This window comes from Halichoerus grypus, chromosome 14, assembly GCF_964656455.1.
Source record: "Halichoerus grypus chromosome 14, mHalGry1.hap1.1, whole genome shotgun sequence".
In the NCBI taxonomy this organism is placed as follows: Eukaryota; Metazoa; Chordata; class Mammalia; order Carnivora; family Phocidae; genus Halichoerus; species Halichoerus grypus.
In genome coordinates, this window is record NC_135725.1 from 60,481,390 (window position 1) to 60,499,609 (window position 18,220).

The 18,220-nt window shown below is 43.7% G+C and overlaps 1 protein-coding gene and 1 long non-coding RNA gene across 2 annotated transcripts in view; one reads left to right on the plus strand and one right to left on the minus strand.

The window, feature by feature from the left end:
* Positions 1–12,592, minus strand: part of FBXO10 (F-box protein 10) — a 51,338-nt gene extending 38,746 nt beyond the window's left edge. Inside the window, exons 1-2 of the mRNA XM_078062208.1 lie at positions 12,480–12,592; positions 9,591–9,709 (exon numbers count right to left, since the gene is read on the minus strand). Coding sequence (XP_077918334.1) covers positions 9,591–9,665 — 75 coding nt within the window. The 5' untranslated portion in view covers positions 9,666–9,709; positions 12,480–12,592. The remainder of the gene's footprint in view (positions 1–9,590; positions 9,710–12,479) is intronic.
* Positions 12,593–12,602: 10 nt separating this feature from the next.
* Positions 12,603–14,503, plus strand: LOC144380037 (uncharacterized). Its single transcript, XR_013443756.1, has 2 exons — positions 12,603–12,912; positions 14,223–14,503. It is a non-coding gene; the product is annotated as an uncharacterized LOC144380037 (long non-coding RNA).
* The last annotated feature ends 3,717 nt before the right edge of the window (positions 14,504–18,220 follow it).

Sequence of the window (18,220 nt, forward strand, 5' to 3'; positions counted from 1 at the left end):
CGCCTGTAAAGAGCTGGAGAAACAACAGTGGGAACTTGTTTGGGATGGGAGGGAGCAGGTCCTGACGTAGGCCTCAAGCTGTTCCCTTCGTGTGTTCCCTAGAGTGAGAACTCAGGGCTTCTGTGTGGCACTCTCCTAACCCTCTGGGCCACTGGGTGTCCCCAGCCTCAGTGGGTGGGGCATAGGCCACCCCCTTGGGACGCACACCCCATAAGACTTGGCTCTCAACAAGCAAGCTCTACTGCTTCCCAGCCTTGTGACTTGAGCAAATCCTTTAACCTCTCTGAACCTATTTCCTCATCTATAAACAGGCTCATGATGGCCGTCCTGCTATACACTTCCTGAGGATTTTGAGAATTTCCAAAGAAAAATCATCATTTATTCAACAAAGATTCATATATTGCTTACTATCGCACTAGGCATTGTTCTAAGTACTGACAAGCAGTGAACAAGACAAAGTCCTACCTTTAGAGACAGACAATAAATTTAAAAAACAGTAACAAATGCTACGAGGAGAAAATAAAGCAGGCTAAGGGGTATGCATGTGTGTGTGCCATTTTAGATAGGGTCATCAAGGAAGGTCTCTGAGGAAGTAACATTTGAACAGAGACCTGAATGACATTTGAAGTCATGGGATGGGATGAGATCACTAGAGAGAAAGAGAGAGAAGTCTGATGACCAAGTCCTTGCCAGGCTAACATCTAAAGGGCATGAACTGAAAAAAAAAATAAATAAAATAAATAAATAAATAAATAAATAAAGGGCATGAACTGGAAAAGGACTCTGCAAAGGAGAAATCGGGAGTGAATCCTTAGAGAACTGTGCAGGACCCTGGTCAATGTGAGGCACTGGAAGTGAAGCTTTGCTTTTGTTTTGCTCTCTAGTAGACTCCCACTGCTTTTGAGAGAATGGGTCTGCTGGCCAGTTTGCTGAGCATCATGATGGGCAGGCAAGGTGGGGTCAGGACTAAAACCTCTAGTGACATCTATATAGTTCACTTAGGTTTGCGTGAGTGGATTTGTGGGGCAGGTGGGAGGGACATGAGGGACTACCCATGTGAAAAGTGAGACAGGGTACGCAGATGTAGAGTGACCAGCTGATAGAGTGTCTGAACACCCACTATGAGGAAATTCACTGTGATGAATTATACACATTCTCTGCCCTCAAGGAGCTTATCTTTTTATACATAATATGCTTTTCTTTATCTATTGTCTACCTCCCCTGAGCAAGTCCTGTAAAGCAGAAACTTCCTATCATTGCTTTGTATTATGCCTAGAACTCTGCCTTGTCCATGGTAGATGCTCAATAAACATTTACCAAATGAATGAAAAATCACCACCATCATTATCTGGCATATTAGAATAGCTGAGACTATTTAAACCATTAGTCACTGAATTCCTACTGTGACACAGATCCCTATGGAATAAAAAAAGAAGTATATGAAACCTGAGTATGTAGTCCACACTTACTACATATGAGACTGTGTGGTAAAGCACTGTGAGGGAATCAGGAATAAGATAAAGACCCTATCCTCAAGTCTGCTGGGAGACAAAGATATCTCTACCCTCCAAACCCACCCCAAACCACAAAACCAGTATAAGTGAAAAAGTGCGCTCAGTGCCTTAAGAGGGAAAGCCTTTGTCTAAAGAATATAAATGTGACCTCCAGGTAGGGAAATTAGCCAGTAATAACAAAAGGCAACAAGACAAGAACAGCTACCATTTACCCAGCATGAATATTTGAAAGACACCGTACTGAGCACTTTTCATGCATTACTTCATTCTATTCTCTCAAAATCCCTCCAAAACTTTGCAACTCAGAATGCTGTTCCTAGGACCTAGGAGCTGGTTAGAAACGCCAATTCTTGGGCACCACCCCATACCTACTGGATCAGAATTGGCATTTTAACAAGATCACCAGGGATCAGGGATCACTGATCTAAAGTATCACAGTCTTCATTTGACAAATGAAGAAACTAAGTCTGGAAGAAACTAATGACAAATGACTTCCCCCAAAAGCAGCAGAATCCCCCTGTGAACCAGGTCTGACCCCAAAGACTAGGTTTTTAACCATTAAGCTAAGCTTCATGGAAAGGTTGGCCTCTGAGCCGCACTCTGAGATATGGGTAGGGCTGGGGCATCCAGAGAATCCAGAAAAGGGACTGCAGGCAGAGAAAAGAGTGTCAGCAAAGCCGCAGGCTAAGAAACCTCTAGCCAGGCTGAGGACACAGTAAGAACCTCAGTCTGGCAGCGGCTCTAGGAGTCTGTATACATACCTACACACAGACTACTGGAAATGAGACAAAATTTAAAACTTTGAAGATGACAAAAATCTCAGCTGGGCTTTTCATCATTTCTTCAAGCCTCAGCTCTCTTCAGCCTGAAAAATAACCAGCTGTTTCTTATTTTAGCTTTGAAATTTGATGGCATAGACCGGAAGACTGTGTTCTGATGCACGTTTGGCGGAGTGTGGTCGGGAGCAGTGAGGGCCCTCTCTCCCTCCTTCAATGCCGTGCCCATTCATGGCGGTGCACCTACAGAGTGCACTGGGTTGGGAATCCCAAAACCTGGGTTTTAGTCCTGATTCTAATCAACTGGGTGACCTTGAGGGGGCAAGGAACGGTGTGCTGAGGGCTTACTAAATGCCAGATGACTTTAATATGTCATCTCAATGAACAATTACAACAACTTGAGAGGCAGTGGTCTTCTTATCCCCAATTCCAGGAATAAAGTTACTCTGCTTTTTATTTAGTTAGTAGGTGGGACAGCTGTGGTTCCTAACCTGGACTGAGTCTGGAGCCTCTGCTCTTTCTGCTGCAACAGCTTGCCTCCTAGTTCCCTTCCTGAGCTCCTAGGGTTCCTAAACTTGTGAAATGATGGAGGAGGACCTTCTAACCTCCCCATACAGACACAGAAACTCACAGATCATGAAATAAGGATGAATTTAATCCTGCAATTATTATGCATTAGAGCATGAGAGTACTGGGCCTCCTCCCAGGCATGGTCTATGGCGGGAACACCTAATCAGAGCCTTTCTCACTACCTCCTGCCTCCCACGCGACCACACATGGCTCCCACATTTCTCCTTAATCGCTCTCAGCTTGAGGCAATTCCACACCAAGTGATTGTTACTTTACACCCAAAATTACATATTCAGTGGAGTCAGATCATCCTGTGTCTCAGCTTATCTATAAAAGTGGGGATAATAATACCTTAGGGAGTTGTTGTGAGGCTGAAATGAGAGAATGGATGGAAATCACTTAACATCGTGCCTGACACATAGTAAACACACGATAAATGGCAATGAATTCCTTCTCTCCTAGGACCTTTTCCTGTCCCTAAATTCCTTTCTTTCACTGTAATGCATTTGAACCAACCCTCCAATATTTAGAAAAAAATTAATTATAGGCAATAATTGAGGGTTTTCTGTTGTGAGGTAGGGAACAAAGAGAGCACAGAGCGAGTGGAGCTCACTGCCGAACCCAATGCCCTGCTCCCTGGCCAACAATGCAGACACCGACCCAGGGCCAAGCAGTGGGTGTATTCTTTACTGTCACCGAGCCAACAAGTTTTGTAGCTGCTGACCATCCAGTGACAAGGACAGTGAGATTTCTTTTCAGAGCAGTCATTGGCAGTAACAAATTCAGCAGCTAGCCTGTGGGGGCTCATCACATGACTCAGCCATTCCTCATGGGTCGATACCATTCTCCTTTCACCTGGAGTCTATACACCCTTTTCTCTATCTCAGTGCTTCTGCTTCCCCATAATACCAGCTAGCCAGGACTCTTCAAAGGCCTGACTCTACCTCATGGCTTCTCTCTACATGCCATTTTAGCTTCAATTTCTGTAGTTAAGTGCTCTTCCATAATCCCCAGTTCAAATTTCTAAGAACACACATCTTTTTCCCAGTAGGTCATATCACAGGTCCTTGGTGAGCCTATGAATTGGCTGTTCTTGGGTCTGACATTCAGCTCTGGCCCAGGAATTTCTGACTAGGGAGTAAGAATAGAGCAAGTTTTTATGGTAGAGAACATGGTTCTGAACATGAACTCTTGACATGAACAGGAGTTGTGGATGAAGAAGTTTCTCTTAGAAAGGGCCATGGGAATAGCAAGCACCACAGATGACATGTTGAATACATCTCCACATACTAGAGAGCCCCACACTCGCTCTTCCTCATCTCTGCTGCTGTGGACCACCCACACTGTCATTGGCATTGGTTGGTGGGTGAAGGAACCGTTTGACCAGATTCCTCCTTCCCTGTCAATGGGCTCATGAAGAGGTGATGTCTTCTCCCTTTTTCTTGTACAGATTAACTGAATTAATTCCAATCACACCCTCTTCTTTTTGTGTGTTACTCTTCCAAGTCACTACTCGGCATGGTGAACTGTGGTAGCTATAACTTTTGTCTGCCCAGCATACCTCCCCTCTTCTGGTTCCTCAGAGGAACGCTGCTCCCACTCCATTTAGTCCATTTAGAGGTGGGGCTGTCATTCATAGTGCCTCAACCCTCTCATACTTGACCCAAGGTAGAATCAGAAGATCCCATCACTCCTGCTAGCGAGGGGGACAACTTGGAAAAGTTCACTTCAGGAATGAAGCCAAATTAAGACACGCAAGGCTGAACGACTGAGAGAGATGGAGAGGGAGATAGTCCTAAAAAGATTTTTTGAACTCCTGGATCCAGCTATGCAGTAGTGAACAGATTTTCTTTTTAAAGTTCAGAGAGTCTAATAAGTTGATCACTTGCAACCAAGAGTCCTGACAAAATCATATCGTCTTCTCAAATTCTTTGCTCTCTCATCTTTTTCCTCCCTCATCACATTTGTTCTGTCTGTGGGTCCTTAAATGACTCTAATCAAAGCTGACACACTGTGTTACAACTAGTCTACCACTAAGCAGGATGGGATAAATAAGAGATCAAGTGGTCTAAGGTCCCTGTACTGTCCAAAAGAAGAGTAGGGATTATTTATCACCTCCCCAAATTTATCAACTTTGGTTAAATTAAAATTTCAAGGGTAACCATTAAAAAGAGCAACTGCATAATGTCCAAACTAGAAGGAAAAAGAGCAAATGACTAAAAATATACCAAAAGGAGGGAAGAGCTAAAACAAAATGGAGTACTAGCAGGACAAATACATTAAAAGCATAAAATATTACGACAGACTTAACCCTCAGGACATCAGTAGTCATATTAAATAAATATGGACTAAATTTTCAAATTAAGAGACAAAAACAGGTGATAAAAAAACAAAACCCACATGCTACTTATAAAAGACATATCTAAAACACACAGCACAGAAAGAATGAAACTAAAAGGATGGGAGAAGATATACCTTGCATGGACTAACCAAAAACAGATGGTGTAGCTACACTGGTATCAGATAAAATAGAGTTCTCCCCCCAACCCCCAAGCCAACCAAACAAACAAAAAACCCACCATTCTTAACTAGAGATAAAAAGGGCAACCTTATAGTGATAAAAGGTTAATTCACCAGGAAGATATAATAAGTTTATATTTGTACACACTTGATAATACAGCTCAAAGATAGCAAAAACCTAAAAGGTGAAATAAGCAAATTCATAATCACAGTTGGATATTTTAACACATTTCTCTTTTTAATAGCTAGAATAGGCAAAAATAAACCAGAAGGGATAAAGAAGATTTGAATTAATAAAACTGACCTAATGGAATACACAACACTGAATCCAGTAACTGCAGAAGCCACATTACTTTCAAGCACGCATGTAACATTTATAAAAACAGACCATAAACAGAACCCTAAAAAAAATTTCGACAAATTTCAAAGGATTAAAATTATACAGAACAAGCTCATGGACCATAATCAATTAATAAAAGATAACCAGAAAATACTCATATGTTTGAAAATTAAGAATCACTTTTTTTTTTTTTTAAGATTTTATTTATTTATTTGACACAGAGAGAGAGAGAGCAAAAGCAGGGGGAGCGGCAGGCAGGCAGGCCGCGGGAGAGGGAGAAGCAGGCTCTCCGCTGAGCAAGAAGCCTGATGCCGGGCTCGATCCCAGGACCCTGGGATCGTGACCTGAGCCGAAGGCAGACGCTTAACGACTGAGCCACCCAGGCGCCCCAAGAAACACATTTCTAAGATACCTATGAGTCAAAGGGGAAATCACAATGGAAATTAAAAAATATTTAGTAGTAAATGGCTAAAATACCACATATCAAAACTTGCGAGTATCTACTAAGCAATATTTAGAGGAAAATGTGTGGCCTTAAATGGAAAGAATCAAAAGGAATCAGTCAGTTAAGCGTCTGCTTTCAGCTCAGGTCATGATCCCGTGGTATTGGGATGGAGCCCCACAATGGGCTCCCTGCTCAGTGGGGGGTGGGGTGGGCTGCTTCTCCATCTGCCTCTGCCATTCCCCTGGCTCATGCTTTCCCTCTCGCTCACTCTCTCTCAAGTAAATAAATTAAAATCTTAAAAAAAAAGGATACAAATGAATGAACTAAGCATCAATCTCAAGAAGTTTGGGGAAAAAAAAACACCCCAAAATATTTCCAAGGAAAGCAGAATGAAAAAAATAAAAGAGCAGAACTTAATGAAACAGCAAACCAACTTACTATGGAGAATATCAATGAAGACAAAAGTTGGTTCTTTGAAAGGAAACTCTACTGAAGCTAAGGAAGAGTAAAGGGGGAGAAAACGTAAAAATGAAACTGGGACGAAAGGGGGCACATCTCTACGGATGTTGCAGACATTAAAATAACAAGGAAATACAAACAATTTTATATAAATAAATTTGAAACCTTTAAGGGGACCAATTCCTGGAAAAATATCACTTAATAAAACTAAGAAGAAAAATTTTAAATTATGTTAGATTAAAAACACTGAATCTGTGGTCAAAAATAACACAACAAAAGACAACAAACTTCCAGAACCAGATGGCTCCGTCACTGAATTCTCCAAGCATTCAAGGGACAAAGGAGAGGAAACTAGAATGCATGGTAGATGAGGAAGGTAACGGGCATTACTTATATTTTTGCACTGACTGTGGAAGCAGGGATTGTAGCATGCTCCACTAACCTTCCTCTTGTAAATGTTCCCAGAAATTGTAACCAACCAGAATCCTGGAGCTGTATCTGGGTGAAGTGAACTTAACAAAAGAAAAGAAGGTATCTCGGGGCGCCTGGATGGTTCAGTCTTTAGGCATCTGCCTTCGGCTCAGGTCATGATCCCAGGGTCCTGGGATCAAGCCCCGCATCGGACTCCCTGCTCGGCGGGAAGCCTGCTTCTCCCTCTCCCACTCCCCCTGCTTGTGTTCCCTCTCTCGCTGTGTCTCTCTCTGTCAAATAAATAAATAAAATCTTAAAAAAAAAAAAAAGAAAGAAAGAAAATAATGTATCTCAATGGAGTGTAGAGAACACTATTAGTAAACTAACCAGGGTCTCTACTAGCCAGTACACCCATCCTCCTGATAGGAGTGTCAGCTGATAACAACGCACAAATAAATGTCCCTTCTCTGGAAAACTGCCACCTCACCTGGTTATAGCAGTCTTCCCCTCCTCCCCCATCCTGCTTCCCTCATTCTCCTTTTCCTGACCATGTTTCCCAATATACCACTTGAACAAGAATCCCCATTTCAGGCCCTGCCTCTACAGAATAGGATCTAAGATATCACTATTTAGGAGGGTGAAAAGAGAGTCACAGAGTAGGAGAAGATATTCTTAAAACATATAACAAGGGCTACTAACCAAAATATATAAAGAACTCCAACAAATCAATAAGAAAAACTGAAAAACAGGCAAAAAACTTGAATAGGCAATTCAGAAAGAGGCTATCCAATTAATTAATTAAAAAGTGCTCAACATTAGTAGTAACCAAGGAAAAGTAAAACCACAAAAGATATTATTATAGACCCATGAGAAGAGTTTAAAAATTTTAAACGGACAATACTGAGTATTTGCAAGGGTGTAAAGCAACTAGAACTCTGACATACTGCTGGTAGGAAAGTAAATGGGTACAATCACTTAGAAAACTGGCATTATCAGGGTGCCTGGGTGGCTCAGCCTGTTAAGTGGCTGCCTTCGGCTCAGGTCATAATCCTGGGGTCTTGGGATCGAGACCCACTTCTGGTTCCCTGCTCAGTGGAGAGCCTGCTTCTCCCTCTCCAACTGCCTGCCACTCTGCCTACTTGTGCTCTCTCTGTCAAAAAAAATAAATAAAATCTTTGGAAAAAACAAAACAAACAAACAAAACTGGCATTATCTAGCAAAGCAATTCCACTCTGACACATTACCTACAGAAGCTTCACAAACACAACAGAAAATGTCTAACGATGTTCTCCGCTGCACTGTTCTTGGTAGTCAGAAGCTATAAGCAACACAAGTATCCGTAAACTAGAGGACGAATAAATATATTGTGACATATATCATGAAACACTGTTAGCAATGAAAATAAGCGTGGTAACCTCATGGATGCAGCACACAAACAAAGCAAAAGAAGCCAAAACAGAATGCACACAGTATGATTCTATGTATGAAGTTAAAAAACTAGTAAAATTATACTATTTAGGGATGGAAATATAGGTGACGAAACAAAGAGAAACAAATGATTATCACATAAGTCAAGGTAGTGGCTTCTGGGAAGGAGGTTATGATTTGGAAGGGGTGCTACTGAGTATTGGCAATGTTCCACTTCTTGACATGGGTGGTGGTTCCATAATTCCCTTAAAATTGTTAAACTATGCATACATTTGTGGGGTTTCCTTGCATGCATTTTTCTATCTCATATTTTTAAAGTTTAAAATAAAGACAATGAGGGGCACCTGGGTGGCCCAGTTGGTTTAGTGTCTGCCTTCAGCTCAGGTCATGATTCCGGGGTCCTAGGATCAGCCCTGTGTCCTGGGATCAGCCCTGTGTCGGGCTTCCCTGCTCAGGGGGAAGTCTACTTCTCCCTCCGCCCCTCTCCTCACTTGTGAGGGGGTGCGTTCTCGAGCTTTCGCGCGCTCTCTCTAATAAAGTCAAGTAAATAAAGACATCGAAATAAACATACCGATTACTGTCTGATTCTTAGAAAAGTTGAGGGAACTGCATTTTTAAATTAAAACTTTGCCCCTAAATCCTTAACAGAGTACACGCCATTTAAATTTGCAACAATGCCTACTTTTCTTGGGATTACAGGTGGAGAAACAGTCTCCTGGGAACAGATATGTACTTTGCCAAGAGTGACCAGAGGACCCCTCTTCTACATGAAAAGTTGAGTAGGCACCCAAAGTCGTAGGGTAGCTATATGCCATTTGAGAATTCTTGGTAGGCAGAATCCTTGAGAGGAAGTAGAACCAATTTGCCAAAATACCTTGGGTTAAGCTTAGGAACGCACTGAGCCTCCAAACCCTGACAAAAGATTTGAAAATAGGGTAATCTCCTGAGTGGTCTGTGATGACCCTGACCAAGGCTGCTAGCACAAAAGGGCCCCGTATCCCCCCAAAGAGAACTCACTAGAGGACTGGGGGAAACCAGCCTGGTAACACGCTCAACACACTGCCCAGAGTGCAATGCTTTAGGGGAAAATGGCAAAGCATGTGAGCACAAACTAAAAAAGCTCTAACCTTGGAATCCAAGCATGGGATCAAGCTGGCAGGAACCTGGTCCAATAAGGGCGTTGAACAGCAGTGACCACACATCCTTGGAGCATGCAGGACAGCTCTTCAATAGTGATACCATATAGCTGTGTCAGAAATAACAATGTGGGTGGACTGGTCAGACTCTGGAGTTCTCTCTCCTCTGGAGAGTGGAAATAAGACTGACTTCTTTGGATTGTTTAAGCCCCCAGGGAGCTTGGAAGTGGGAGACATCAGAATTCTCACCAATGAGGGCATTAAAGGACTTAGGAGATTACTTGGAAAAGTAAAGAAATTTTTGACTGCATTAGAACCCAACTGGTGAAATGAGACACACAGGTTAAATATCTGAAATAGACAAAATCTTAATCAAATGTCTCTATTATCTACCTTTATACACACAATACCATATGTATGCGTAGGAAAGTAATACATCACTAAACTAACAGAATGAGGGTAATGAGAGAAATTAGCAGGCATTTCAAACAAAGCCCATGACAGGTGACTTAAGAGAAGGTTAATTCATTAAGGCAAACTGAAAGAACAAGTTTCTTGTACCATCTATTACTATTATGTGACTGAGACATGTAAAAGGAACTTATTTCTTTTACATCTTCCTTGAAGAGCATCTTAATTATGTGATATCTTCTCTCTCTCTTTTTTAAAAGTATTCTCCATGCCCAGCACGGAGCCCAATGTGGGGTTTGAACTTATGATCCTGAGATCAAGACCTGAGCCACCCAGGCACCCCTACTATGTGATGTCTTCTTGGTTGCCCAGGACCCTCCCTCCCACCTCTGAGAGCTCTCCCTGGCTCCTAATCTACACCTTTATCAGAGGCCCAGATCTGCCCTCGCATGTGGTAATACCCTCAGACTATCCCCCCAAAGATTCCGAGTTCCCCAAACCAGGGTCTATCTTTATTTTTATCTCTGTTTCTACTTATTCCCACTCCTCTTGGCCCTGGCACCAATACATGTTTGTTAAAGGAAAGAATGAAGGAGGAAAAAGGGAGGAAGGAATAGTATGAATGCACTGCACTGAAAAAAAAAAAAACAAAAAAAACCAGAGGACCACCACCAGGAACAGAAACCCACAGTGAACTGGGGACTGCTTGACCATGTATTACTTAACAGCTACTCGTGCTATCATAAAAACAATTCATCTGATAACCATGGAAACCAAAATGAAGGCACTGTGGCGAGGGTGGCTCTTTTCAGAAATCTAAAAACAATAAGAAGCCTGAAACCAGAAAGACAAAGAACTCCAAGTGCTCCAGACCAGAAGGAAATCCTTTCCTAAAAGCCCTGACAAAGCAGCATTTTCTTCAATTTCTAGAGGCTTCAACGAGGGCTCAGGGACCACTGTGACTTACCATGAAATAATTCAGACCTGTGTGCTTCTGTCCCTTGGGGCCAGCTGCTAAGAGGAAAGCTCGCTGGGAGACAGAACTTATTGTCATTATAAAATGTACTGAGAACCGGCAGAGGGAGATAGATTTCTCCCCTAGCTCCTAGTAGGTGTACAAGCACACAGTAGGTCTCCATAAATCCTTGTTGAGTAAATGAATTAACTTAAAACTCAGGGAAAACACAGGGTCTGGTTAACAGTATGTGTTCTTTCTACCACCCAGTGCCAACATTCTGTCGGGTACTGAGAATGAAAGTCCTGTCCTCGTTCTGGGTCCAGTTTCTCCATGTGCAAAAGGAGACAGCTGGATTAGACAGTTTCCCAGGCATCTTCCTACTCTAACAGTCAATCACTGTACTGTGCTTTTTTTGGTGGCAGCACATGCCTGGCACTTTTCTTTCCCCTCAAAGGGAATCTGATACCCATCTGCTCCAGTACATGAATGTTCCCATCCTGCCTGACTCATTTGGTAGGAACAACAGGTTCACATGCCAGTTGTAAATGAGAAGGCAAAGGGGGCCCAGAAAGAGAAAAGGGGAAAGGATCCCACTTGGCCTCTTTCTTAGGGAACCAAAACAGTACTCTTTTAGGACTAAATATATACAAACTGAAGTGTGATTATTCTAAACACCCCTCATGTGAAGCACTCTCTAGTTTACTAAATTAATTGAACAGTATTTATATTAATAATTGAACACTTCGGTGCCGGAAACTGTGCTAAGCCCTTTGCACAGGTAAGCCCGCACAGCAACCTCATGAGCTAAGTACCATTATTATCTACTTTGAACTGATGAGGGTTTTGTCTGGCTCAAGATCACACAGCTGGTAAGTGGCAGAACTAGGACTTGAACCCAGGTCTGACTCCAGAGTTCCGGCTCTTCAAATGGCTTTCCCACCTGTTCTCCACGGTAGTCCTAAGAGCGAGGCAGGGCAGGTGTTACCACCTTTACTTTAAAGAGGGAGAAACAGACTCTGAGAGACTTGCGCTTTGCACAGAATACAGAGGACACTTGACAGTAGGTGCCCAGCCCCTGACGCCCCTGGGTGGGGGCTCTTCTCACCCCAGGAATCTGCTTCTTCCTCTTCGACTTCAATTACACACTCATAAAACCTCAAGGCTGAAGGCAACCGCGGAGATCCACTTTCCCCGCCGGGTCGTTTTAACCGTTGGGAAGACGAGGCACAGCTCTCCTCCCGCGCGGCAGAGCCTCCAGGTGCCAGCAGAGTGCGCGAGCGCCGGGCCGCGTGCGGCCTGAGGGCACCCCGTCCCGGTCCCGCCAGGGCCAGGTGCTCAGCCTCCGCCAGGACCGAGAGGCGCCTCCTCTGCGGGTCACCTCGGGAAGCGCCCCAGGTCCCCGAGAGGCAGCCTCCAGGCGCCCGGCCGCCCCCTCCTCGGGGCCCCGGCCATCCCGGGGACGCGAGCGGAATAACTTCGCCCTCAGCCTCCGCGAGCCGGCCGCCTCTTACCTCTCCGAGGGCTTTCCGGGGCGCTCGCCCACAGCAGCGCGGGCCGCGGGAGCCGGAGCCGAGGCGCAGCCGAGCGGAGCGGAGCCGAGCGGAGGCGCGAGGACTGCAGCGCGGCCAGGGGCGGGCGGAGGCGCGGCGAGCCCCGCCCGGGGGCGGACAGCTGCGGGCTCCTGCGGGCGGGCGCCGTCACGTGACGCGCGAGGCGGGGGATGCCGGGAGCCGGGCCGGCGGCCGGGGTGACGCTCCCAGACCACCGCGGAGGAAAAGGAGCCCGGAGTCTCTGCTGGGAGGGGTCGGGGAGGGGAGCGAGAGGGCGACGCCAGGGAGACGCTTCGGATGCTGCCAAGTCGAGCCGGTGGAAGGACGATTACGGCTTCTAGTGCGTGGCCCCAAAAGGGCAGAAATAGAATCAGTGGGCGGAAATTGCAGGGAGGTATGCTGGGGTCAACACCAGGAAGATTCTTCCAATCACGGAGTTATCTGTCAGGGTAATGGGATGCTCCAGGAGGTGGTGACCAACTTGTGGGTGTGCAGGTGGGAACACATCAGCAAACTGACCACTGGCTATGGGCCAGGCAATATATTGGGAGTATATATTAAATTATTATATGTATAGGGTTTAACACAATGCCTGGCACACAGTAAATGTTGCATAGGTGTTAGCTGTTGCTGCCGGTGTTATAGGCACAGGAATGAACAAAACTTCTGTGGTTCCTGTCCTAAAGTTAATTCTTGAGTGGGTAAGGTAGTCATTAATCACATATCATTTAAATAAGTATGTATTTAAAATCATGGTAAGTTCACCGAAGGAACCCCGATTTTAAATTATGGGGCAAGGTGAGGGTGGTCAGGAAAGATTTCTCAGAGGAAGGTAAGGAGTGAGCCAGATAGAAGAGAGGCAGGGAAAGCCTGAGTGAAGGCTTTTGGGTGGGATGGGTGAGGCAAGGCAGGGCAGAGGAGAGAAGATTGCTCTTTGGGTAAATTGAAGATGTCCAGTTTGTCTGAAGCTTATTGTGTTACGAGAGAACAGTGTAAGTGAGGTTAGAGAAGTAGGTAGGTGCCAGATCATGCAGCACTTAGTAGACAATGATAAGGATTTTTAAATTTTATGTAAAAGGAAGTCATTGAAGTGGTGGAGGGTGGTTTGATACCTTTTGTAAAAACTATGCCAGCTACTGTGTGGATAATAGACAAAAAAGTAAGAGTGGGGGGCGCCTGGGTGTCTCAGTTCTTAAGTGTCTGCCTTCGGCTCAGGTCCCGGTCCCAGGGTCCTGGGATCGAGCCCCGCATTGGGCTCCCTGCACAGAGGGAAGCCTGCTTCTTCCTCTCCCACTCCTCCTGCTTGTGTTCCCTCTCTCGCTGTGTCTCTGTCAAATAAATAAAATCTTAAAAAAAAAAAAAAAGTAAGAGTGGAAGCAGGGAGATTGGTTAAGACTTGGACTGGGGTATTGGTAGTGAAGACAAAGAGAGTTGGATTTGAGATACTTTTTTTGAGGTAGAGGCAAACTGGTTTGATATGAGTCATTAGGGGGATTCCTAGTCTAGCTTAGTTCACTGATGGGGCCCATGGAGGTGCTATTTATTGAAATGGTTAACTATTGTAAAGGGAACATATTTGGAGGTGGGAGATCATCAATTTTGGACTTGTTAAATTTTAAGATACCTGGATCACCCAAATGAAGTGATCAAAAAGGCAGTTAGATATAGACCCCTGGATTTTAATTGATTAATTTTTTAATGCAGGGCTTGAACTGATGACCCTGAGATCAAGACCTGAGCTGATACCAAGAGTCAAACGCTTAACGGACTGAGCCACCCAGGCGCCCCATAGACCCTTGGATTTTAGAAGAGAATGTCAGCTACAGAACACTAACTTGAGAATGCTGTGAAAACAAAATTTTTACACTGGATCGAGGTTTGTAATGGCTGACTCTTGTGGTCCCATTGACCTCTGTCTTGGTTCTATAGAACGTATTCTATAATTGTTATTACATCTGTTATTACATGATGAATTTGGTATTACAGATTCTGGATGAGGTCCAAGTTACCACGCAGCTGCTTTCCTTTATAAATTGAACAAAACAAAAAACACCCTAAGCCTAAAGCCAACAATTTCTTTTGAGCAAAGACACAAAGCTGTACACACAGTAGCCAGATATAGTAGAAAGACCACTCTGACTTAGGTCAGATCAGAATAGGGGTGGTTCACACTACAATGAGCTGGATGATTTATCTTATTGATGACTGGCAAAGCTATGGCATGTTTAATCCTTTGAAAAGTGTCCCATTGTATGAAACCAGCAGTCTAGATATATGTCAGTAAGCAATCAAAAGCCCGACTTTCTGGATTTGTGCCAGCCAACATTGTTTTGGTGTTTCTATAGAACAGTTAAGTCCTTCAAAAGAGTGCAACAGCAGCTCTCTACAAGAGCATGCTGTCTCTTTCCCATTAATGGCGCAAGTCTCACTTGTACCATGAAAAATGTGATCTTAAATTGACTTAAATAAAAGAACATCATTTGTAAACTGCAGTTGGGCTCTCCCTTCTTTCTGCCTGCACCTCTTTCGTGTATGCTTCTGTCCTACCACTTGCTGGTCTACTGACTTCTCTCCTCCATTAGACTAGAGAGGACTTGCTCACCTTTGCAGCCGGGCATAGTTGGTATTTACTGTAAAACGAGTAAGTAAACACACCATCTCCTCAGCCATGTGAACTTTACTTACCTTACTTTACAGAGAAGTAAGGCTGTGATTCGTCCAGAATTGACGTAATACACACGCCCTCATTTCTGGCCCAGTTATCTGAACTCCCTTCCTACATTTGGGAATTCCCCATCTTCGAGCTTGTTGGGTGGGAATCAGAGCATGCCTTTCACTATAAAAGCTGAGACCCAGATATTTTCTCTGCTTCTCCACATGACCCTGACACTACAAATTAAATATTCTCTGGACTATGAATTGGGAGCCAGAGACAGCAAAGCACAGACCTGGCATAATTCTCTTTGGTTACCATGGCAAACACAGCAAGATGAAGTTCTTAAGAGCAACACTGGCTGTCGTGAGAGTGCAGGGTTCTGAGCCTGTGGCTTTGGTTAAGTGGTGGCATCTAATCCTCAGCAGAGATGGTATCTTCATTGCACCAGGTTGTATGGAGTGACCAAGTAACAAAGGGTGATGTTCCAGATGCCTAGTCTCTGAGCCTGATTCTCCAGGCCTCCTGGGATACTAAACGATCTATAATCCTTTCAATGAGTTATTTTTCTCTGTAAATCTACCCAAACTGGATTTGGGTGTTTCAAGTAAAAAAAAAAATCTGACTCATATAGTCACATAATTAAGAGCAGAACTGAAGCTATAACCTAGGACTTTTAACTACTGATGCTGCTGCTCCTTCCTAACACATGAATCTTTACTCTTCAACAACCCATTTTTTTATGTTACATATTGATGTCTCTAAATCACCCTTTGTTCACCAAGTTCATCCTTCTAATGTCAGCTGATTAATGAACATTTCAAACGACTGCATGGCAAGGCAGCTGCCAGTGCAAGTTTGGTCTCATTGTCAGTACAGCTGCTTATGTAATATTTTTTTGCATTTTTGTCCTTTATAGATGTAAGTGGAAAATGAAGATACTATTACTAATGTGGCTGAGGAAAAGATGAAAACTATCAGACGTGCTTAAAGCACATCTTTAGCCTTAGAATGCTTACTGCATTAAAGCCAGCTGTGTTTTATTTGTGAAGTTTGAGAATGTTTCATAAAACATTTCATCAGATACTGTGTTTGAAAGACAAAGTGATTTTGTAATGTTTTTACATCTCAGTAACAAGTCTATTCAACTTTTATATACATGATTCCTGTGTTTGTGAACTTGTACAAAAGTAGGCAAGTGGCACCACCTACGTGTATCGGTAACACTGAGTTCACACAAGTAGCCTGTAAGTCACAACTGTTCCGTCTCCTGTGTGATGTCCATAATGCAGTGCAGGGAAAAGACGTGGTGCTTTATTTTAATTTCTTACTGTAGACTTCAAGAAAATAGGTTAATGATGGTTGTTCTTGTGTAATTTGCAACTGCAGTATATACATTAGCCAGCAGATGTCAGGATGTGATCTCTTTCTTAAGACTAAAGTGAGAATAAAATAAACAGGAGTTTCTGAAAAGGACTGAAGGTTCTCTTGCTCTTCTGTGCGCAACACACTTGGGTCACGCTGGCCTTCTTTCTTCCTTAAACAGATATGCTTTAACACTTCTTTGAAGTCTCCCCATTCTTTTACCTGGCTAATTGCTATTCATCCAGTTTTACTTGATGTATCACTTCCTCAGGGAGCCCTCCCTGCTTCCTCCCCAGCCCAACAGGTCAGGGCTCCCCTATCTCAAGTTCTCACACCTTCCTGCACTTAACCCCACAGCAGTTTATATAATATGTAATTATTGATGAAATTAGGCAATGCCTCCCCTGCTAGATTTTAAGCCTCTTAAGGATATGCACCATGCCTGAACTCCCTTCTGTATCACTCAGCTACTGGTGCCTGCTCCTCTGTAGTCACTGAGTATCTGTGACTGTGCACACCTCCACCAAACAGAATGGGAATTATTTTTCTGAGGCCTATACAACAGGTATTGTCCAGAAAGTCAAGAATTTTTCCACCTCCAATTCAGCAGTCATTTATTCAGCCCCTTCTTTGTAAAGATTCTATGTGGGACAGAAAAAAGTGTGAGATAGCACTTGTATTCAAGTAGTCTTTCAGGAAGAGAGAAAAAGACAACGATAGAGATAGAAACCTTGTTTCCCCACAGTGGCAATTCCTGCTACAGAGTACCCATGTTCAGATTCTTACTCGTTTCCAATAAAGAGTCCAGTCTGTGACCCAGCCCACCTTGGTCACAGTAGCTGTGATGAGTTCAAGAGAATCTTTCTTAGCTTCCAAACCTTTATCCTAATCTGTCTGCCTGGACAATTCTTTGACAATACACTTTTAGTTTTTAAGAACAGCACTTAGACTCCCACTGTTAGGTCTTCTCAAGGCTAAATACCTCTAATTCTTTCAATCATTTCTCTCGTAGCAGGCTTTCCAGTCACTTCCAGTACTCTACCAAACTCAACTCTGGCAAGTTGGCAACTTTTTTTTTTTAAAGATTTTATTTATTTGACAGAAAGAGACATAGCGAGAGAGGGAACACAAGCAGGGGGAGTGGGAGAGGGAGAAGCAGGCCTCCCGCAGAGCAGGGAGCCCGATGCGGGGCTCAATCCCAGAACCCTGGGATCATGACCTGAGCCGAAGGCAGACGCTTAATGACTGAGCCACCCAGGTGCCCCAAGTTGGCAACTCTTGAAGTTTCTGTCAGATCTGGAGACCTTAAGTTGTCATTTTACAAATGCAACCTAAAATTGCTTTCGTTTTCAGTTTTGACTCTTATTCCTAAATCAGTACAGAATTTCGGAACTGGAAGGGACCTTAAGGTAAACTCATTTTCTGGTTACCCAAAGCAGATCCTGGACCAATGAAATCACCTGAATGCTTCTAAAAAATAGATTCCTGGGCTCCATCCACAACAATTCTAATTCAGTAGATTTTTTGTTTAAAAGCTTCCCATGTGATTTGGTATGGAGCTTGTTTTGGAAAGCACCTCTGTACATGATGCCTGGCACTGCCTTACAGAACATACTCATTACCAGTGTTCTTTCCCCTGTTATACTTGAACCTCTCCTGTGGCAGGGAGCCCACCACCAAGAGG